Source organism: Meriones unguiculatus, chromosome 8 (genome assembly GCF_030254825.1).
Source record: "Meriones unguiculatus strain TT.TT164.6M chromosome 8, Bangor_MerUng_6.1, whole genome shotgun sequence".
NCBI lineage: Eukaryota > Metazoa > Chordata > Mammalia > Rodentia > Muridae > Meriones > Meriones unguiculatus.
Window position 1 is genome coordinate 74,810,290 of NC_083356.1, and position 21,925 is coordinate 74,832,214.

Sequence of the window (21,925 nt, forward strand, 5' to 3'; positions counted from 1 at the left end):
CACAAATGCCAAATGTACACAAAAATAAATTAAAAAATTTAAACCTGAAAATGTAAAAAAAAAAAAAAAAAAAAAAAAAAAAAGGGCTGGAGAGATGGCTCAGAGGTTAAGAGCACTGACTGCTCTTCCGAAGGTCCTGAGTTCAATTCCCAACAACCACAACCATCTATAATGAGTTCTGGTGCATAATGAGATCTGATATATACATAATAAATAAATAAATAAAATCTTTAAAGAGGATTTTTGAAAAAAGATAAAGTATTTCCACTGGATATGTGATATCTGGAGTGGGATTGCAAAACTTAATGGGAACATAATATGCGAACTATTAACTAATGTTTTCTAGATTGGAGCCGGTGTAGTAGGAGGTAGAGTCAGGTAGAATCATCCACAAGTTCGAGGCCAGCCTGGGCTCCACAGCAAGACCCTATCTCAAATGTCAAAACATACAACATTTTTAATATCTTGGACTTAAAATAAATACTATTAAAATTAAGAGGTTTGGAACCAGGTATAGTGCACACGCCTTTAATCCCAGCACTAGGGAGGCAGAGGCAAGGTGGAGCTCTGTGAGTTCAAGGCCAGCCAGAGCTACATGGTGAGTCTTTGTCTCGAACAACAACAACAACAACAAAAATACTAATAGAATTAGAAATAAAAAATGAAGGGGTTTGGGGACTGCGGACTGGCTCGGTGGGCGAAGGCGCTGTCACCAAGCTTAATGCCTAAGTTCAGTCCTTAAGACCTACATGGTAGATGGAGAAAACAAACTCCCTCAAGTCGTCCAATGACAGACACAACGGCATGTGTTCTGCCCTGCGCATATAGAAATAATGTGACAAAAAAAAAAAAAAAAAAGCCAACTGTTTGCTCGGTCCTACGCAGCCACGCTACGCAGCCGCGCTAAACAGCCCCTGCTGCGTACGTACGTTGTTGATCATGAGGTGCATGATGGTCTTGGGCATGAGATCCCGCACAGTCTTGTTGACGATGGCCATGTACGAGTCCACCAGGTTCCGAATGGTCTCCACCTGCCGCTCCAGCTGAGGATCCATGGAGTGCATGAAGCTGTCAGAGCCATTCTCCTCCGTCTCACTGGCCTGCCGTGGGTTGGGAACACAGGGCATCAGTGTAGCAGGACCTCTGCACTCAGACTCCAGGTATCACTAAGACCTCAGCTCTCACAAGCCTGCCGGCCACACAGAAGCACCAAGGGCACACCGGGGCTCTAGCCCCATCACTGTGTCCCTCAGGACCCAGATCCCCACAGTCAGCTTGGACTTGATTGACTCCAGCGGCTGGAATGTCTCCATTTCTCTATCCACACATCAGAAAAGAACAGCTCCGAGCTCCCTCACTTGGGTGGGTGCCAGACTGGAGGGTGCTGGCAGGAAGCAGGGGAAGGGCCCGCCTACCTTCTCCTTGTCCTGAAGACGCATGTCAGAACCGCAGAGGCCGCATCATCATTGCCACCGCCACCGCCAGGGAGCACATTCCAAGCAGACAGAGAGAGAGAAAGGGAGGGATTGTGTGAGCCCAGCACTGTGTACTCTAACCCTCCTAAGTATATGCACCGCCACAGTGAGAAGGGCAACCCTGGAGCACCGTCAAACCCATGGGACAGCAAAGGAATGCTTGCTCTCTGTGAGTCAAATACAGGCTCAGAACCTCTCAGAGCCCGGTGTCCCGGAACCCCCAGGGACAAGCGGCAGGCTCCCTCCCTGTGCTCCACTACCACTCACCCCAACACGCTCAGGGTACACGCCAGCCCTCAGGAAGGAAGCCTTCCAGCTGTCCACCTCCTCCTGTGTCTCACAGGCCAGTTCCAGCTGCCGGTAATCCTTGTAGACATTCCTGCAAAAATGGGACAGGCGGGAAGAAAGATAAGGTAGAGCTCCGGCATAAAGAGGGTGGGCTTCAGGGTCCTCACACAGGCCGCCTATTCACCCCTGGCTTTTCTCAAGCTTCAGTGTTCTCGATTGGAAGGTAGGTTGGTAATGATTCCTGTCTGCTGGGGCCACTGGGACGTCTCAGGGAAATGTGTAGAACTGGAGAGAAGCCAGGCATGGCAACATACACTAATGCCTGTACTTGAGAGGCCTCGAGGCAGGAGATGCCTGAGTTCCAGGCTAGCCTGGACTACAGAAATGAGTCCCTGTTTCAAAAGGAAAGAAGGAAGGAGACCAGGAAGCAACCCAGCCCTGGCTTGGGTCTCAGGACCCTTCAGCGCCCTTCCTGGCTTTCTGGAGACTTCCAGATGGTAGTCGTTTGGGGTTCTTATCACTGAGGAGGAAAGAGCCCACACAACTAAGAGCCGGCAGTGGCAGTGCACACCTTTCTTTAACTTGTAAGTCAGAGGCAAGTGGATCTCTGTGAGTTCAAGGCCAGCCTGGCCTACAGTGCAAGCACCAGGACAGCCACAAAGAAACCATGTCTCAGAAAAAAAAAAAAAAACTAGAACTGGGAAGTCTAGTCCCAAACCCATACCAGAGGACACAAGGTCTTTCTGCTTTTTGTTTTTTTGTTTGCAGCACCTGGCAGAGTATTCTGTTCCAAGCAGACACTAGGTAAATGGCTGTGAAAAAGGAGGGAAGAAAGGAGGAAGGGGAGGGGGAGAGGAAAGGGGAGGGGAAGGGTGCAGGGAAGGATGCTTAGACATGGACCTAGCACTCAGGAGAAACTTAGCAGCTGCTGGATGACAGGTCCTGGATTTGTGTGCCCATTTTCTACACAGCAGGCATGGTTTGGGGCTTGCAGGGTCTGGGGTCTCAGCAGCTCAGCCAGGGGCAGGCAGGCACCTCTGCTCTGTGTTGAAGAGGGCAAAAATATGCTTGCTTGACATGAAGCCCTTTTCCACATCCCGAAGCTTCAGGTTGTCCACAGACAGCATGTACTTCTTCTCTTTCTCCTGTTGGGAGGGTGGGAGCAACGGGTCAGTCGGGTACTGCCATGCCTCCATCCCTCAGAGGGATCCATGCTGGTGAGCACCTGAGATTGTGAACACCAAAGTGGTCCTGGGCTCTGGCCCTTCCGGCTGCACATGTGGTGCTCTACGGTAAGCCCTGGCTGTGGAACCCTGACCCATGTGGCCATCACCAGCCCCCGACCCCCATGGCTTTCAAGCCAACCCCAGCAGCCCGTACATATGTCACAGCTTAAGGGGCTGGCGAAGGCAGTGAGGCTGGGGGAGTCTCCCTCCTCGTCCCACCTTAAGCAAGAACTGGAGACGAGCCAGGCTGGGCCTCAGGCAGGGATGGCTCACATGAGGCTCCCTCGCCTCCAGCCTGGCTGCCTCTGACTTCATTTCCTGACTACAGAGATTGGGGGGCTGGGGGGTGGGGGAACACGCTAGCCTTGGAGGCTTCAAAGGGCTGGCTCAGCCCACTCCTCTCTTGCCTCCAGCCACCCATGTGTTACCAATCAGACACATGGCACAAGCCTGGAAATTGTATGTCTGTAAACACGTGTGTGGTTGTGTGGTTGGGCAAAGCCAAACATGTCTGTCACCATTGTGTGTACTTTCGCCTCTAGGACATAGGTGCATGGTATGCACAGGACTATGTGGTGATATGACCATGTTTGTCCCTCGGGATATGTGTGCCAGTTGTGACTCTAAGGTCCATACGCCTGCAGACGGCATGCGCAGTAGGCTAGATGTGTTGGTGTGTTGTTTGGTGGAAGAAGTTACATAAATCTGTAGACAGATACACTGTGTCTGTAGGCTCTGTGTCCCAGGGGGAGAGTTCAGGGACCCCGGTGGAGGCCCTCCCAATGGGCACTGGGAAGAAGGCGAAGAAGCTTCTGTTGGTTGTATCACACTGGCTCACCCAATACCACAGGACCTATGCAGGATGGTTGGTCTGTGTGGGACTGCCTAAGCCTGGCCTAAGATCTCAGGTGGGGGCTGGGTTTGGGAGGACCTTGCTTTCCCACCCTGGCTTCATCCCCACCCCTTCCATTTCTACCCCCCACACCCGCCTGGCCTATGCGGCCACATAAAGCCCTCTTTATGCCAGGCGGGTGGCCGGGAGCCCCAGAGGGCGGCGGGGGGGGGGGGGGAGGAGGAAGTTGCACACGGCCAGGGAACATCTGGAACCCATCTAGGGAGGCCCGCCACAGCCGCCTTGTGCTCAGGGTTGGACACTAGGTAGGAGTGGCCTCCTCCCCCAGCCCTCCCTTCCTGCCGCCCCCCTCCCCAGGCCCCTCCTTCCCAGCCCAGCTCCCGCTCACCCCTGCCACGTCAAAGGAGGCAGAAGGGGAGTCGGGAGCAGACAGGGACCACTGCTGGCTGGCTGGGGCTGGGGGACACAGGAGCTGGGGCTGGGTGCATCGCATCTCCAGGGGATGGGACCAAAGCTCCCTCCGGATGGACAGACGCTGCTGCCTGGATGGAAGAGAGGACACCTCCACTCCGTCTACCCAGTGTTTAGACTACCTGTTCAGGACTCCCAAATTGTACAGTAGTCTGCACATTGGTTAGGCTGGGCTGGGTTAGACCCTCGGCACCGTCGCTGGAGAGCCACGCCAACCCCGCTGCCGTCTAGAACCAGAGCCTGGACCCGGGGCAGGGAGCTGGGGGGCACAGGGTGGACTGGGAGGAGGTGCCGAGCTACGGGACGGCCACCGTGCGTGCTGCTGGACAGAGGGAGGTTGTGGTGATGGGGGGAGGGCATCGGAGGAAGGCGGAGAAGGTGGGGGGATCGTCAGAGCTGGTAATGTGGGTGACTGACTGTCCGTCAAGAGGCTTCCACAATCCAAAGACTATAAGGCAAGTGGCTGGGCAGAGGGGACCAGACCCCTGTCCAAGCCCAACCTTCAGCTATCCTCGTGCGAAAATGAACTCAGATCCTGACAACACACTTCAGTGCTCACACTGCCGCAGCTCAGAAGGGCACAGCTGTGCACCCCAGCTTTAAAGCGCACATCCAGGCCCAGCCACACAAATACAAATTCACACTCAGACACACAGCCTCACAATGGGGCGCTCCCTTCCCCCATCCCCACATCCCAAGCCCATACACATATTCTCAAATATCCCTCATTCACATTCTCCCTCCTCCAGCCCACCCCCACCCCACACTGACACAGTACAGACAGTGAGGTCACATGCAAGCACACAAATTCACACCTCGGTGCTTACACCCCAACACACTCACAACACCCGTAAGCCACACGCAGACGACACACACACGCCCCACCCCTCTAGATACACTATTCAGCCACTTTCCACATACAACTAAACTCAAATCTACACACACACACAGCCCCACCCCTTTCAGTTTGGCTCGCCCTAGTAGCCAGATATGGGGCTGCCATTGCCCCCCCCAACTCTGTATAAGGATCTTAGATACGGGAACATGAGATCCATGGGGACTGCCAGGATGATAGGGTATAGGAAGCCACCTCCCAGCCCCACACCACCTCGCACTCCATCCCTTCCAGGGGCCCCTGGGCTGGAGGAGAGGCCAGGGTTGGGGTAATGAGGTCCAGATGGCTTGGCACCCCCGCCAGTGACGACGAGGACCCCGCCCAAGGTGGCGAGGTGGGGCCCCCTCCCAAGGCAGGCTTGGAGGAGACGGTGATGGAGGAGGGGGCGCGGTGGCCCAAATCACAGGCCCCCACTCTAAAATGCTACTGCCCCATTGAGAGCACCCTGTGCTTTGCTAGCTCCCTCAGGAGGAAGAGGCTCCCTTCCCCCAACTCCTTGGCCAGCTGGAGCTCATTACCACAACACCCCCTGTCTGTACCCCCCCCATTCTCGCTGGTCACCTCTGGAATCCAGATGTGAAAGCCAAATAGACTCATTCTTAAAGGAGACCCGTAACAGGAGGAGAGTGATGGGGGCCTCTGGGTGCCCTGGCAGGCTGGGGGCTATTCTGTGGAGTGGGTCTGCAGGCCATCTTCACTACTGGTTCCTTGACCTGAGGGTACCCTGGGCAGCTGGCCTTGGTTAGCACAGGCTGAAGGTACTGGGGTTTAGGGGTTAACTGAGTGTCTGGCAGCTGGACATGTGTGTGTCATAGTCCTGTAGGGGCCACAGAGGAGGAGGCACGCCCTGGAGTGAGAAAACAGGAAGGCCACTGGGCCGCTGGGTGAAGAAGTAGCACCCACCACCCCTGCCTATCCACTCCAGGGTGCCGCCAGGCCTGCCACCTTCTCCTTCAGGCCTGGATGAGAGGGCACCCCTCCCCGATTGTACATCCTACCCTGGCCCCTCATACAAGTCTTTTCAGACCTCTGGAGTGTGGGCTAGCCCACTGTAAGCCCATGGTGTGCTCTGAGCCTGACCCTCGACAGTCAGCGGTCCTCGACTCACCTCGTCATCCTTGTACCAGGACAGATTCTCAGCAGTCAGCACAAACCAGTACTCCTTGGAGCCTCCCTTCATGATGCCAATGTTGTTGATGGTCAGCCACCCCTTACGAATGACCTGGAGCGGGGAGGGGGCAGGAGGTCGGTGGGCTTGGGCCAGGCTTCCCCATGGAGGACGGGATGAGTGAACAGGCTTTCAAAAGCCCCTCCCCACTTCTCTGGGGCCTGACTGGCCAGAGAAGTTGGGGGCCAGACCTGCCCCGATTTGAACCACAAGGGAACAGAGTGGAAGACAGGAAAGCAAAGGTCAGCTTGGGCTAGAGGGCCTTCCCACTGCCAGGGATGTGCGAACCAGGAATTAGCCACTTTGGTAGTGCCCCGCTGTTAACAGCGCGCAAGCAGAATTTGGTGGCTATTTAGATAAGGCAACTCCAAGTGTCACGTGAGGGTCTACGCTGACGTGTTTCTAACCTTAGGAACTTTGTGCTTGCTGCAGTTGTTTCTCTCTTCCCTTTTTGCCTATCATATGCCTACTCACCCTTCGGTGTCAGCTCCGACTTACATGGCAAGTGGGCCTCCCTGCCCCCATGTCAGTCAGGAGCACAATAATGGTCTCTAATCAGTCTCTTATGCTTGCTTCTGTAACAGAGACTGCAATTTTAATGAGCCCTTTCTTTCTCTCTCTCTGTCTCTCCCTGCCTCTGTCTCTCTCTCTCTGGAAAGGAGGAAGAGGATATTATCCACCCTTGCAACCTTTCCTGCTAATGCATGAATCTTCCTGTACCCCTTATCACCTTGTCGAGTGCTTCAGTCAGTAACTGGCGGATAAATGCTTGTGGTGACATGAATAATGAACACTGAGCTGTTATAGTTCTAAGAGCTTCTGGGGCAGGAGGGATAGGCAGAGTCACACACTGTCCAGGCCTGGACTTTCCACAAAAAGTCTAGAATAACAAGCAAGAATCCATTTTTGAGAGCGGCGAGCAGCCTATCCCAAGGCATCGCCACAGACCTTGGTCACCACCACCAACGTCCAGGCCTTAGCCATGACTCTGACTGAGAAGGGACCTGTGTCTCGATCCCTCCCTGGCCTTAACCTCACTGGATGAGTCTCTGGAGGCCTGGGTGCACAACTCGCTTCGAGGCTCCCCTGACATCCTCCGGGCCTCCAGGAATCTCGCTGAGAATTCAGATCACACAATCTATCGGCATCCGAGCAGAGGGGAGGTAGCCACTGCATTGGCCAATGGACAGGGTGGCAGGAGCCAGGCACCCTGCCAACGCTCTCCCAACCCTGCTTGTGGGCTCTCCCCAGTGCCTGGCCTTTGGAACTGAGTCTGTTCCTGTCCCGGGATCTGGCCAGCAGCACATCATGCCCTCCGCGTCCAGGCTGATTTACAGTCTTTGTCTTCCTCATAGTCACTTCCAACCCTACATTCTCGCCTGCTCACCTAGCGCCCCATCTAGAGACCCTGAACTGGAGACTCTCATTCTGCCCAGGGCTCTCAGGGTCCTGTCTATAGGTCTGGGTCTCCAAGGGGCAGGGGCAGAGGCAGGCTCTAGACTCCTATCCAGGCCCCAGCAGTGTAGGCCACAGAGCACTGCCTGAGTTGAACCTTCCTGAGATACAGTTCCTTTAGGCCTTCATTCTCTGAGCACCTGATGTGTGTTGGGACCTGAGGCAGGAGATAACCAAGGCCCAAACCTGGATGGGAACCATATTCAGCCAGTCACGGCCTCTGGAAACTATGTGGGAAAATACTGAGGATTCCAGTACTCATGAATACAACTGGGTTGACCAAGGGCTGCTAATAAGTGCTGTTTCTGCCGATATTTGAAGTATGGAGAAGGAAGCCCGGAGAGGAGGGACCAGGCTCCTGAGTTTTCATCATCGCTTAACTCTCTATTGGAGGTCACTGTCCAATTCTTAAGAACATACCTGTCTTCGATCCATTCACCCAGTCACCCAAACATTCCTCCGACAGAAGTTTAAAGTGCTGGACCCTCCCATCTCCCCATAGTCTAGGTCTGCCTGCAATAAGTGCCTGACTTGTGCGTGCTTATACGTGGTTTATAGATGGGAGCGAGTGCACGGCTGGGCCTTTCTCTGTCGTGTGGGCAGGTGTGGAACTCTCGTTCTACTATGTGGAAGGCGCTCAAACAAAGGGTGCCCTCTGCCCCCGCTCAGATCCCCATCACCAGGGAGACTCCACCTCCCCTCACTGCAACAAGCCAAGACCCCCAGTCCTGGTACTCACCAGAATCTCATCCTGCAAAGAGGTAACCATAGCAACCACGAGAAGCATTGGGGAGAGAGGAGAGAGGATTACTGAGGCAGAGTGAGAAGCTTGGGGCTGGCAGATGACAGGCTCTTTGGCCTCCATTGGACCCTTCCCCTTGGAAGAGGGGGTTCTCAGAGTTCCGAGTCCATCCGGCACCCTTCATCCCTTGGGCTGGGGCACTGGGGTCCACTCACCTGGTTCCCTGATGTCTTCTTCTTGTTCATCTGGTTGCTCCTCTGCTGAGCACTAACGGGAGAGAGGGAAAGTGTCTCCCAACTTCCATCAAGAGGCCCAGCTCCAAGGCTCATCGTTCATAGGGCACAGAACTGAGGGGGTGGAGCTGGCAGAAGTGGAATCTACACACACATACATGCACATCTACATGCCTATGTGCGCGCGCACACTAAGGGTCACTCCACAGCCCTGGATCACTTACTTGGCAAAGCCTATGAAGTCCTCGTGGTTGGTATTCATGTAAGCCAGCTCTATATCGATGAGGAGCATGACCTTCAGCAGTCCACAATTGGTGAACAAATGGAAAAGATGCCACAGAGATAAAGAATGGATTAGGACACGCTAGGAGAGAGACACTTTCAGCACATTTGGAAGATTAGTATCCATCGTAAGTAAAAAGTCCCTACAGTCAATAACAAAAAAGTACAGGTCAAAATGGTAAAAGAACATGAATGTATTCCATAGAAGACCTGTAAACAGCCAATAAGAATATGCAAAAACAGAAATCATCCTTATGTATAGTTAACATATGCTAAATAAAACAGTTTTAAAATATGCAAAAATGCAGGGCATGGTGGTGCCTGTCTTGAAAAACAAAAGAAAAGTATGCAAAAATTGTTCATCCTTGTTTATAATGAGTTCTTAGTTAACACAGTAAGATTTTTTTTTTTTTTCTGAAACAGGGTTTCTCTGGGTAGCCCTGACTGTCCTGGACTCACTTTGTAGAACAGGCTGGCCTTGAATTCACAGTGATTCTTCTCTGGCTCCCTAAGTGCTGGGAGTACCATCCCTGCCCAGCCCATAAGATCCCTAACCCTAACGAGTAATAAGTGTTGATGAAGGTAAGGACAGGCATGTACATAGGGAGAGGGAACTGTCATTATTTTCCTTTTTAAAGATTTATTAATTATTTACGCTGTGTGTGTGGATGCTTTGCCTGCACGTGTGGATGTGTGCCACATGCATGCAATGCCCACAGAGGCAGAAGAGGGTATCAGATCACCTGAAGCTGGAGTTACAGGTGGTTGTGAGCTGCCATGTGGTTGCCGGGAACTGAACCCCGGCCTTCTCTAAGAGCAGCCAGTGCTCTTGGCCTCTGAGCCATCTCTCCAGCCTCAGAACTGTAATTCTTATTTTTTTGTACTGTTGACGAGGTAACAAAGTTACCTACACAAGGGAGGCAGGAGCTGCCACTGAAAACAGTGTTTCTTCTGGAGGGAAATTTGGTAATGCTTAACATTAAAATGAACATACACCTTGCTAGAATCATTTCTCAGAAAAATTCATTAAATCATCAAAGAAATAGGTGCCAGTATGTTCAAGGCATGCAATGTTTCCCTCTTTTGTTTGTTTGTTCGTTCTATTGTTTATTTGTTTATTTATTTATTTGAGATAGTAATGTTTATGTTTGCTGCCCAGGCTGGCCTTGAACTCAGGGGTGTGAGGGCTCCTCCTACCTCACAACTCCTAGTAGACAATCAGCCTATGTCAACACGGTTGGCTGTGGTATAATTTGTAATGGAAGAAAACTGGGAACACAGCAGTGGCCATTGGAAAGTGAAATAAATTATGGTGACTTGACAATAAGAGAGTATAGATTGTCAAAAGCATTGGAAAATTCTAGGCTGTGGTGGGGAAACACACACACACTCTCTCTCTCTCTCTCTCACTGCAAATTCTGAAGTGCGAAGATATTTGTATTTCAGTCTTTGTTTTGTTTTGTGAGACTGGTTCTCACATAGCCCAAGTCTGGCTTCAAACTCCTTTATGTAGCTGAGGACAGCTTAGATCCTCCTGCCTCCACCTCCAGAGAGCTAAACTTCCAGGTAAGGCCACCGTGTCCGGTCGCTTGATGACAGTGACTGCTGGATCCAGCCCCCAGGTCCTCTCCTTCCTGTGAGCCTGGGGCCTGTCCTTCCTGAGCCTGACACTCTGCAGAGGAAGCCTTTCTGCCCCCAAAGGACTGGTGAAGACACACCAAGCTGAGGTAAATCACTTGTCCAGCGTGTCAAAGATATCCAACAGCTGTTAACTAGTGCAATCGTTGTTGAGAAAAGAGCACGTTGCGGCCGTTATGGAGATAGGTGAGGCTGGGGCTCGGGCTCAGATGACAGAGTCCTTCCTTGCCTATAGCATGTAGGAAGCCCTGGCTTCAGTCTCCAATCCCACGCCACATAAGCTGGGCATGGTGGGTCATTCCTGTAATCTGAGTATTCAGAGGGGAGGAGGCAGGAGAAAGAACTTCAAGTTCATGCTCTGCTACATAGTGAACTCAAAGCAGCCTGGGCTAACACACACACACAGACGCACTCACGGACTCACGCACACGCACGCGTGCGCGTGCACATACACACACACCACACAGGTGTACAACCTAAAGGGGGGTGGAAGGAGAGAGGAATGAAGGGATGAAGGGGGCAGGATGCTGGGCATCGACACCCCCAAGTGATTTTGTGGGAGGAGGTGGGCAGGAGCAGTGTGTGTGCATATGGAGGCCGGAAGATAGCCCTGAGTAAGTCCTTCTTTCCCTTCTATTTGTTTGAGACAAGGTCTCTTGCTGTTTACCATCACATACACCAGGCCAGCTGGACTCTGGGCTTCCATGACTTCTTCCCAAGCCCCTTCCCTCGTCTTGGAGGTTATCAAGGCAGGGTGCCTCTATGTAATTCTGGCTATCCTGGGACTCCCTACATAGGCCAGGCTGGTCTCAAATTCAGACAGACCCTCCTGCCTCTGCCCTCCAAGAGCTGGAGCTGAAGGCCGCCACAGCTGGCTTTCTTCAGTCGCTTGCCTTACATCTTTCTGCAGGAGCCCTAGGGTTACAGGTGGGGTTACAGGTGAGCACAGGTTACAGGTGCCTGCTTTCACATGGGTTCTCAGGATGCAAACTCGGGTCCTCACGTTTGCATAGCAAATGTTTTACCCACTGAGCCCCAGCCCTAGGCTTATTCTCTTTAGTGTTCTTGTTTTTGTTTTGTTGTGTAGTTTTTGTTTATTTGTTTTGAGGCCAGGTCTCTGAATGTTGTCTGTATGTATTTTGATCCCCCTAGGTCACCTTTCAGGAATCTGGGATTACAGTTGTTCCTAAAGGCGTTTTGCATAATAAAGGATTTTAAAACGTGAAAGAGAAGAACATGAGTGACCAGGGACACAGCAGTGTTGAGAAGAGATATGTGGGGACAAGAGTGGGGAGGGAGCAGGAAGTTGGAGCACCAAGATGAGAGCACAGAGGTGACACACAATCAAAGAAGAGGCAAGTGGCGCACACCTTTAATCCCAGCACTTGGGAGGCAGAGGCAGGGGGAGCTCTGTGAGTTTGAGGCCAGCCTGGTCTACACAGTGAGTTCCAGGACAGCTACATAGTGAGACCCTGTTTTGAGCCTCAGGTCCAGAGTTGGCCCGAAAATCTCTGCTCTTCCAGGCTCAAAGACAACATCTGGTGTCTAAATTTGTGAATGAATGAATATTTCATAAATGGAGATGCAAAAGGAGGAGTGGCTGTGAGGGGTATAAGGTTAGTCAGAGACATAACAAACAAACAGAGAAGCCTCTCAAGGGAGGTGACTGGACAGAATTGCCAGGAAGCTGAGGATGCCACACAGACCAAGCAAAAGGAAAAGGAAAAAAGATCTAGGGTCTGGGTGCAGTGAGACCTGCTGAGCACTCCGGAGGATGGGGCAGGAGGATCATGGGTTTGTGGCCAGCTGAGGCTGCATAGTGAGATTTCAGTAAAAAGCCAAGGGCAGATGGGAAGGAAGGAGAGGGAAGAAAGGGAGGAAGGGAAGGACGGAAGTAGAGAGTGAAAGGGGGGCAGAAGGAACAAGAAAGGGATGAAGAAAGGAAACAAAAACATGAAGGGATGTAAGAGGGTACAATCATATCGTGGTTTCTCAAATGACTAAACAAACGGCACTTGGGATGAGGCTCACCGGCAGTGTATGTTCTTAGCATGTGTTTGGTCCTGCATTCAGTTCCCAGGATCACTAACAAAAACATGGTGGTACCATTGCCATATGATCCATCAAGCAGGGACCCAGGTAGGGATTTGCACAGCCATATTTATTAGCAGGATTATATACAACAGCCAGATGATGGCAGAGAGGCGCTAGAGAGATGGCTCAGTGATTCAGAGCACTGGCTACTCTTCCGGAGGACCCAGTTCAATTCCCAGCACCCACATGGCAGCTCACAACTGTCTGTAACTCCTCACATGACATACACAGCCAAACACCAATGTACATAAAATAAAAGTAAATTTAAAAAAAACAAAAACAAAAAACAACCTTAAGGTGAAAAAGACTCCAACAGATAATCAACAATGTAATGTATAGGCCACAGAGTATTATTCAAGTGTCAAGAAAGGAATATTATGGTAGATGCTACAGTATTTTGGGTAAACCTTACAGGCATTATGCTAAGTGAAACAATCCAGATGCCAAAGGATCTAAATGCTGTCTGATTTCACTTACCACAGGGACCTAGATAGAGCCAGAGAGACAGAAAGAACAGTGGCCGGCAGGGGACAAAATCAACTTTTCAAGACACAAATCCTTCTGTGGGGGATGGTTCCATGATGTCAACGTACTCAATATTGCTGAACTGTGCCCTTCAAAATGGCTACAATGACTGACTTCATGCTAACTATATCATCCCACGAGAAAAGAGAGAGGATCAGAAAGTGACCTTGAAAAGAGGAAGGGAGAGGGGACCTTGGGCTCACCTGCTCCTTGGTGCGACCCTCACGTTCCCGGATGTGGGTGGTCACAATTCGCTCCATCTCCTCCCGTAGACGTGGATATTGCTGGAGCTGGAGAAGGGCAGGAGGAGAGAAAGCCACGTACACACAGGGTCTGGGCATCAGGCACCCAAACCCCACCTGAGTACAGGGACCCAGGGCTGTGGTGTGGGAGATATGCATGGGAACACCAATCAGACCAAGAAGAGAGGCCTGGGGCCCCAGGAAGCTGATGGCACCAAACCATGGCCACTCCTTTCACCCGTGTGCATTCTAAATGGCAATTCAAGGGTCTTCCTGGTTCCAGGACCATCTTTACTGGCCCACCTGGGCAATTTCGTTAGGCAAGAGGTTGTCTCCGTGGGGACAACTACAGAAAGAGCCAGGCTGCAGGCGCCGCCATCTTGACAGTGGCCACCTTGAAGACCAACTGGTGGTAGATGGAAGCCTTTGAGGCATCCTTAGCTCCCAAGGCATTCACTGACCCTCGGAGTTATCCCTTGCTTTCCTGAAGGCTTTGCGTGACAGCCTCCAGAGACTTATCCAGGAGAAAGTGGGGAAGGGGAGGACCCATGGTGCCAGCTGACCTCCTGAGTCAGTCTGGGGACAGGCAATGCTCCTTGCCAGAGTTGGGGAAGGAGTTACAGGGGAAAACACAAGTCACACCGGAGGACATGCAGGAGCTACGTGGCACAGGCATGCAAGGACACAGGGAACATGCAGAGATAGGGTGTCAGCAGCATGAGCAGTACCCCGTGGGGGCCTGGCTGGGCCCTAGGCCCACTTGGTATGATCCACCCAGTCCTTTCTCCCTCGGTATGCCTCTGTCTGCTACCATCATCTCTGAGCTGCACCTGCCCAGGTCTGAGACTCAGCAGACTTAGAAGCGCCCACTGTATTCTGTGTACCCAAGGATGACCATGAACTCTTAGGACACTGTAGTTCAGCTATTCTGCTGCAGCTTCTCATAGACGCTCTCTCTTCTAGAAAGCCTGCCCAGACTGAGGCCTGAGAGCTGAGTCTGAGGCCTCCCTGTGCTGCCTCAGTCTCTTTCATCTACCTGGGTAGTGACTGTCCCCAAGAGCTGTGGCAGGGCTGGGCACCAGCAGTGCTCAGAGAGGGCATGTAAGAAGAATGAGGAAATGAATGGAAGATGAATGTCTTTGTTCTCCTTGCCGGGTGAACAGGCAGAGGCTCCTCAGTCTTCTGGCTCGGCTCGGAACCAGCTGCTAGAGGCGGCTCCTCAGTGCGCACCTGAAGGTGAAGCCCACCCACCGGGACCACCCTTCCTCCAAGGCCGTTAACCCCCAGGTCAGACAGCTCCTGCCCTCTTCTTCCTGTGCTGGGAATCTTTCGGGAAGATGTCCAGGCATTCTGTGCCTGATTCTAAGGGCAATATGAAGGCCAAAAGGGGGCTGTCAGGATGGGGAGGAGGACAGGGGAAGAAAGTGGGGCTCAGGGTACCATCTCGGGAAAGGGCAACTTTAGAGAAGCCAACACCAACCTTCCTGTGGCAGTGTCTAGAGTGCAGCTGAGGCAGCCTAGCAGAAGCGGCTTGCAAGGGCCAGCCTGCACCCCAGGGCTTTAAAAAATGCTGGCTGAAGGTCTGCTGCCCTGTGCAGAGTTTTTGTATGTAGCTTCTGAGTCTGGACAGAAGTTTGGGGCTGAGTCACAGTTACCAGACCTTCGAGATGGTTCAAGGCTCTCTCCCAGGGCAGGGGTGGGGGTGGAGCTGGGAAGGAGGGAGCAATTTGCCAAAGAGCATGGCCAGCTCCCTGCTGAGCGCCAGGATCTCCATTTCTCAAGTTTTCCACATGTCCCATATGGACGGGGCTGCCTCAGCCCCCTCGAGAAAGTTTGTTCCTCCAGCATCTTTTTCCATTCTGCCTGCCTCAGAGTGCTTCCAGGACTTTTAACCAGTTTTTAAAATGGAACTTCTCTCTCTCCTCTCTCTCTCTCTCTCTCTCTGTCCCTGGCTGAAAGAAGTAGCTAGCCTGGATCCCACCAGTTCAGGGGTCAGAAATGAAGCTCCTGAAGCCATGAATCCTGGTTCATAGGCATCCCTGCTTACTGACCTCTCAGGACAATTCCTACGTCACACACGAGGCTTCCTTCTTACACCTAACTTTGAACTCTCAGCTGTGTCCAGTGATAGAAAAAAAAAAAATCCCAGCAGGGCTAGGAGTAACACCAAATTTCTGTCAGGGGTGGCTTACAAAACACAGGTATTAAATAAATAAATAAATAAATAGCGCAAATATAGGTGGATTTTTTTTTTTTTTTTTGCCATATAAAGAAAAATAACTGCTGCAGTTGAATCATATGGCAAAAATATGGTTCTCCCATAAGATCTAAGATCGGTATTTCCCGATCTTAAGAGCAAGCTTCCTGCTCTCAGGAACAGCTTCAGTAACCACAAAAGACATAAACATGAAACAGCACCATGTTCCTTCTCTCTCTCTCAAAACAATGGTTAGCCTTGGGTAAGTACGACTTTGGATTTTAGTGGTAGATGGTAGATAAATACTTATCAAATAAGTATTTGATACTTATTAATTTCCTCCCCAAAGTGCTGCCTATGTTCCCTTCGGCAACGTTTTCCACAGACCCTTAACATCATGGAGGGCCGTGTGGACAGATGCGCGCAAACCTGTCTTGCATCTTTTCTTTTGAGACAGGGTCTCAGGCAGCCCAGGCTGGCCCTTACTATGTATGGGAGGAGGGTGATCTTGAACTCATGATCCTCCTGTTTCCACTCCACAGTGCTGGGCTTGCAGGTGTGGACAACCACACTGAACTGCCCTTTAAATCGTCCCTGTCTTTTGCTGCAGCTGCATTACTTCACCTATTGATTCCTTCTTGATTGACATATAGGCTCCTTTTAGAGTTTTATCATTCACAATTACTGCTTTCCTTAGGAATGCAGCCCAGCAAAGCATTCCAGCGCTTTGGGGTGTTTGTATCTAGCAATCTACCTTCTAGGAATCTATGCCAAGGAAAGGATCCAAGAGGAAGCGGCATAACAAATCTTCCCATGCAAAGACAAACATTCCCAGCAGATTTCTTTGCTCCTGTGCACCTGTACATGCCCATGTTCACTCGGAGACTGGGAGTCAATGTGTCTTCTCTACCCTATATCTGAGGCGGGATCTCTAACTAGGCCAGGGTTTGGCTCGGTTGGTGAGCCAGCCCGCTCCGAGGATCTGCCCGTCTGCCTTTCCAGCCCTGGGACCACACACGTGGTCCTGCATCTGGCCTTCCACATGGGCACGGGGATCCGAGCGTGGTCTTCCTGCTGGTGTGGCAAGGACTTTACCAACTAAGCCACTCCCTAACCCTGCTTCTTTATGACATTTAACAACGACAGAAGATTGAATGTTCAACAATGGGAGAATGGTCAGGCAAATCTATTTAATGGCCTCTGTGTCAGCATTAAAAACTATTAAATAGGGCCAGGTAGCAGGTGGCACATGCCTTTACTTTAATCTCAGGGAGGCAGAGGCAGGTTGATCTCTGAGTTCGAGGCCAGCCTGGTCTAGAGTGAGTTCCAGGACAGTCAAGGCTACACAGAGAAACCCTGTCTCAGAAAAAAAAAAAAAAAAAAAAAAAAAAAAGTTTATATAGGCTATATAATAATTCTACTCCAAGTGAGGAGAACAAAAAAAGCAATGTATGGATCCAGTGCCCACACAGTTAAAAGACACAAGCCAGGCACCTTGTAGAAATGGGAGAGCATTTGAAATTAGTTAGTTTATTTTATTAAGATCATGTGTGTGCATGATGTGTGTGGGGGCACACATGCACAGCGAGAGCCTGAGGACCAGCCTCTGCACCAAGATTCAGGGTCTCCACAGCACAGGCCCCGAGACAAGAGCTGTGTGATGCTTACTAGAAACCTGAAGTTAAGGCAGAGGCGTAACCCGCACATATACCTCAGCTCGAGGGACATTTTTAGATGCAGGCAAGGCTGGCTTCCGTTCTGAGCCTGGCTCAGGCCACTGCTGGGGGCAGGGACAGTATGGGAACTCCGGAAAAGTCCCCATTGCCAATGGATCCCCCTTCGAATGCTGAAAGCAAGCACTACTTTGGGAGACCTGGCTAAAAATCTTCAAAATGGCCAAAACTGGACAGATAGGAAAAAGACATTAAAAAGGTCACACACAGCCCAAAAGAGGCTGCCGCATCTGACTCTAGACTGCCACCACCGAGCAAGCCAGTATGCGTTAGGGCAAATCGGTTTTCACGTCCTGGGATGGCTCTCCTATCCCAAGCGGCCCTGACCCTGGACCCTCTTCCTAAGTCTGAGTCCCACTCTGCTTTCCCTGAGATCTCGTTTGAGACCTATAATGCAAGAATAATGATGCTACCCACTTCTTAGAGTTGTTGAGAGAATTAAGTCCGACAGTCAGGGCCAGCTCTCAGCCCTCTGAAGCACGTAGTAGCTGCTCAATAAACAGCTGCCATCCCGTCATCACTGTGATTGTCACAGTACAGTGAACCTTACCGGTGGAAAGGAGGAACACGGGGTAGGGTGTAGCCCTTCTGGCGGGGACAAGCGGCTGACAGGATCCTGAGTGGTGTACTCCCAGGATTATAAAACCGTGGGAAATCTCAGGGACTGCCTGGGTCCCAGTGGGGAGCCAAGAGGCCATAACATCTGCTAGGCAGATGGTCGTGCCCATGGGAAGCCGTAGCCACCAGCAAGGGGTGACGGCCAGGCCCAGCCCCTCCCAGGCGGCCGCCGTACCTTTTCGCTACACTTTCTGATGGTGGACGTGAGCTCACTGACTACCATGTCCACACACTTGATACTGGGCTCTTTGAGCTTCTGCACCTGCTTTTTCACTGTGGCTTCAAAAGCGAGGTCAGGTGTGAAGAGGCCCGTCCTGCACCCAAGGAGGAGGGGGAGGAGGGGGCAGGAAGGGGAGCAGCCGGGTGGGCAGAGGGAACGAGGATGGGAGTGAAAGCCAAGCGGCCGGGCTCAAGGGTGGGTGAGGATGGCACAGGCATGGGGGGAAGAGAGAGACACCAACAAAGAAAGAAAGAGAGAGAGAGAGAGAGAACAGAAGACAACGTGAGCGTGGGACCCAGCCCCCCACCTCTCCCAGGGTTGCACCTGCCAGGTGCTGCCAAGCACCCCCTCCCCCAGGGCTCTGGGGATATGGCCAAAGGTGCAAGGGACCAAACCCTTGTTCTGAGAGAGCCCTTCCCGGTTCAGATCCTCTACCCCAGGGGTGCCCCCTAGAAAGCACACACCCCTCAACAATACCAAGCCTGCCTGCTCTTTTCCCGTGTCCCTTGGGTCCTCCTAAGGACCTGACCCAGACCAGGACCTGGCTACACATCTTGTGCAAATCTAGGCTTTTGAGTGTCCCTGACTTCACTTTGACTCGAAAGCCTGGCCTCTGCTAGGGTGTTCAGCTGCCCAGGCTGGGCTGCCCAGGCTGCGAGCTCTCCGCTTGCACAGTCTGTGGTGCAGATGACGCCTCCGCCTGCCGGAGCTCCCTACAGAAGCCAGACCCTCCTCCTCCGACACTCATCTGACCTCCCTGCCTACCCGTTCCTCCCTTTCTCCTCAAGGGGCATCCCTTGCCTCTTTTCCCAAAGGGCCTGTGGGAACGCAGCTCCAAAAAGACAGAAGCAAGAGAAGAGGAAAGACAGAAAGAGGAGTGGTGGTTGAAAGGGAGCCAAGGCACAGTGGGAAGGAAGGGAGGCCTGGGTGGAGTCAATGAGCACTGGACTTAGAGTCCATGGCCTCAGCTTCCAGCAACAACTCTGCTACTTCTCAGCAGATATGGCCCTGGGTAAGTTACTCAGTGCCTTGAGCCTCCGTTTCCCTGCTGTGAGAAATGAGCACCATCCTCCAAGCCCTGCCTTCCCGGGCAGTTCTGTGAGGCTGGCTGCCTGGCAGGGGACAGCCCTGTCCCTGGAAAGCTGAATGTGGAAGGAAGAAGATGGAGTGCCTGAGTGACAGTCCCCAGAAGAGAGTTGGAGGATGGAGAGGATGAAGGATAACAGGAAGACATGGTACCCGCCAGTCCTGAGCCCTTTACACTCCCGCTGGCTGCCCAGGTTCCCGCAAAGCACCCCAGGCTGAGGCTCCCGCAAGACCCTCCTTGAGCTTTGGACAGTTACCCCACTCCTGTGGGCAAGTCGGGAACCCAGGGTGCCCTTAACCACTGTTCTTTCTGAGCCAGGGGAGATCTCTTAGTGTCCAGTTCTTTGACTCCCCATGTCTGGGGATCAAGGCGTGGGTGAGGCCCCGTCAGAGGGCTCCCCTGTTCAGATCCATCATGATGGCCTTGCCTTCCCCACCCCGCCGAGGCCTGTGCATGCTACCGAGGAGGCAGTGGGGTGTGTGCAGAAGGAGCGACCGGCTGAGCAGTGCGGGAAGGGACAGAGGTGGGGCTGAGGGGGCTGGCCAAGGGTTAGCTGTTACCTTCTTGGTGCACTGTCTAACGGTGCTGATTAGCTCCGAGATAACCATGTCCACACACTTGAGACACGGCTCTCGGATCTTCTTCACCTGCTTTTTCACAATGGTTTCAAAGGCCATGTCTGGGGTAAACAGCCCCGTTCTGAATGCCCGGAGCAGGAAAAGGGCACAGTGTCACAGGCTGGCACTTGCCAGGAGTGCTAGGCCAGGGTCCCTCTCCATCCCCTAGCTGTGCCTGGGGGAGTAGTCCTCCCACTACCACTACGCTTTCTGAGACTCAGTGTCCCTCCCTATCTAGTCAATGGGTTAGGGGAGGAAGGTTCTAATGAGAGGCTTTTTCATCAATCATCTTTGGGCCAGACAACTCTACTTGAGTCTCTTCTGCATCTGTTTTGTTTCCTCCTTTTGCTTTCCATCCTTTTGTTACTGCAAAAAGTTCTATGTCCCCCAAACTCAATGGAAGTTGCCAAACTGAGGCCACCTTCAGTGCCTTGAGAACTGAGCTCCTTTTTTTTTTTTAGACTAGAAGTCTTTAAAAAGTCTTGGCCAATGCAGCTATCACATTATAAATTTCATGATGAGACGCAGCATGGAGCCTACAGGGCTCCTTTGCCTTATTCACAGGGGTGACAGATGGATCTGGGTCCCTGAGAGTAGGGGTCAAAGCAGCAGGTCTATCTCCCAGCCCTCCTTTCCGCATCAAGGGCTGGCTTAGGAGGGCAGTGGGTAGAATGGGTGAGGATGGGCTGATGTGAGTCTGGGAGGGTTTGGCAAGTTGAAAACCCTCCTCAAAAAGCACATTAGAATGATATCTGGGTGCTATGTCCCAGGCCCTACCCAGTGACCCTACCCTTTGCTCAGCTACCTGAGTGGCTCTGGGCAGAGTTGTTGCACCCTGGGGAGAAGGGGGTACCCAGCCCTATAGAGTGGTTCCCCTCACCACCTGTACCCTGTGCCTCCAGGCCGTACTCCTGGGAACAGCCAAGGAGGCCAGCGGATTGCAGGCTGTAGGTAGCCCAGGCCTCCCAGCCATCTCCCTTAGCTGGAGCCTGTTGAGCTAGGAGCTAGAAAGGTGGGGTTGAGAGGACTGCAGACCAGACCTCTCAGGTCCTTCCTGAGGGAGCTTCCTTCAAGCCTCTTGCCCCTTTGCCTAACGGTGGGGCCCCCACCCCGATCCCCGTACATGCCTGATGCCGTGAATGTTCTTGATGGCATAGCTGATCTCCCTTCGGAGTTCCTTCTCATCGAACTCCATCTGTGGTGAACACACAGAAGGCTGGTCAGGGTCAGCCCTGCCACCAGGAGGTAGAGACGGGCCCTCCCTCCTCCTGCCCTACCTTAACCAGCTCAAAAGGGAAGCGTTCATGAAAGATGCGGTTAATGCGGGCTCCACCTGACAGTTCGTAAGTGTCTATCTGGTCTCCAGAACCCTCAATGCGCTTCTCGAAGTCCACTGCAAACTGCTGGACCATCCTGTGTGAGAGAGGGGCGTGGCCTGAAGAGGCAGAGCAGGGCCCAGGGCTCTGGACGGTGGGAGGGGCTGGAGTAGTTCTGGCCTGGAATCTGGGGCCAGGAAGGAGCCTTACTGCAGCAGGGCCTTGGTCTTGCGTGCTGGGTCATCAGGTCGGAAATTCTTGTACTCTTCCACCTCCTTCTCAATGGACAGCAGCTGGCTCTGCAATTTGTTCCGAAGCCCCGGCAGTGTGTCCCGGATGTGGTTGGTCAGTTGCTGGGCGAGGCGGGTAAGAAAAAGGTTAAAAACAAGGTCATAACCCTAGATGCCCACAGGCCCAGGCAGGGGAACGGATGGATGGGGTAAGGCACAGAGCTGTCAAGGACCAGGCCAGGAGCTGTAGAAGTTCTCAACCTTCCTAATGCTGTAACCCTTTAATACAGTTTCTCATGTTGTGGTGACCCCAACCATAA

General features: G+C 52.4%; 1 protein-coding gene across 19 annotated transcripts in view; it reads right to left on the reverse strand.

The window, feature by feature from the left end:
• The window catches only part of Dnm1 (dynamin 1), a 42,563-nt gene that overhangs the window by 5,482 nt on the left and 15,156 nt on the right, over nt 1-21,925 (reverse strand). For 12 of the 19 annotated variants that reach the window (XR_009593804.1, XR_009593803.1, XR_009593802.1 and 9 more), the window contains exons 7-19: nt 21,586-21,728; nt 21,337-21,472; nt 21,187-21,254; nt 18,311-18,449; nt 13,549-13,635; nt 9,031-9,101; nt 8,789-8,840; nt 8,571-8,582; nt 6,317-6,430; nt 2,799-2,908; nt 1,743-1,854; nt 1,416-1,427; nt 930-1,100 (exon numbers count right to left, since the gene is read on the reverse strand). Coding sequence is in view for 13 of the 19 variants with exons in the window: in XM_021657070.2 (XP_021512745.1) it covers nt 930-1,100; nt 1,416-1,427; nt 1,743-1,854; nt 2,799-2,908; nt 6,317-6,430; nt 8,571-8,582; nt 8,789-8,840; nt 9,031-9,101; nt 13,549-13,635; nt 18,311-18,449; nt 21,187-21,254; nt 21,337-21,472; nt 21,586-21,728 (1,227 nt within the window). In the remaining 6 variants the exon portion in view is untranslated. Of the gene's footprint in view, nt 1-929; nt 1,101-1,415; nt 1,428-1,742; nt 1,855-2,798; nt 2,909-6,316; nt 6,431-8,570; nt 8,583-8,788; nt 8,841-9,030; nt 9,102-13,548; nt 13,636-18,310; nt 18,450-20,002; nt 20,142-21,186; nt 21,255-21,336; nt 21,473-21,585; nt 21,729-21,925 lie in introns of all 19 variants that reach the window. The other 7 variants (XM_021657300.2, XM_060389925.1, XM_021656995.2 and 4 more) reach the window with 3 other exon arrangements.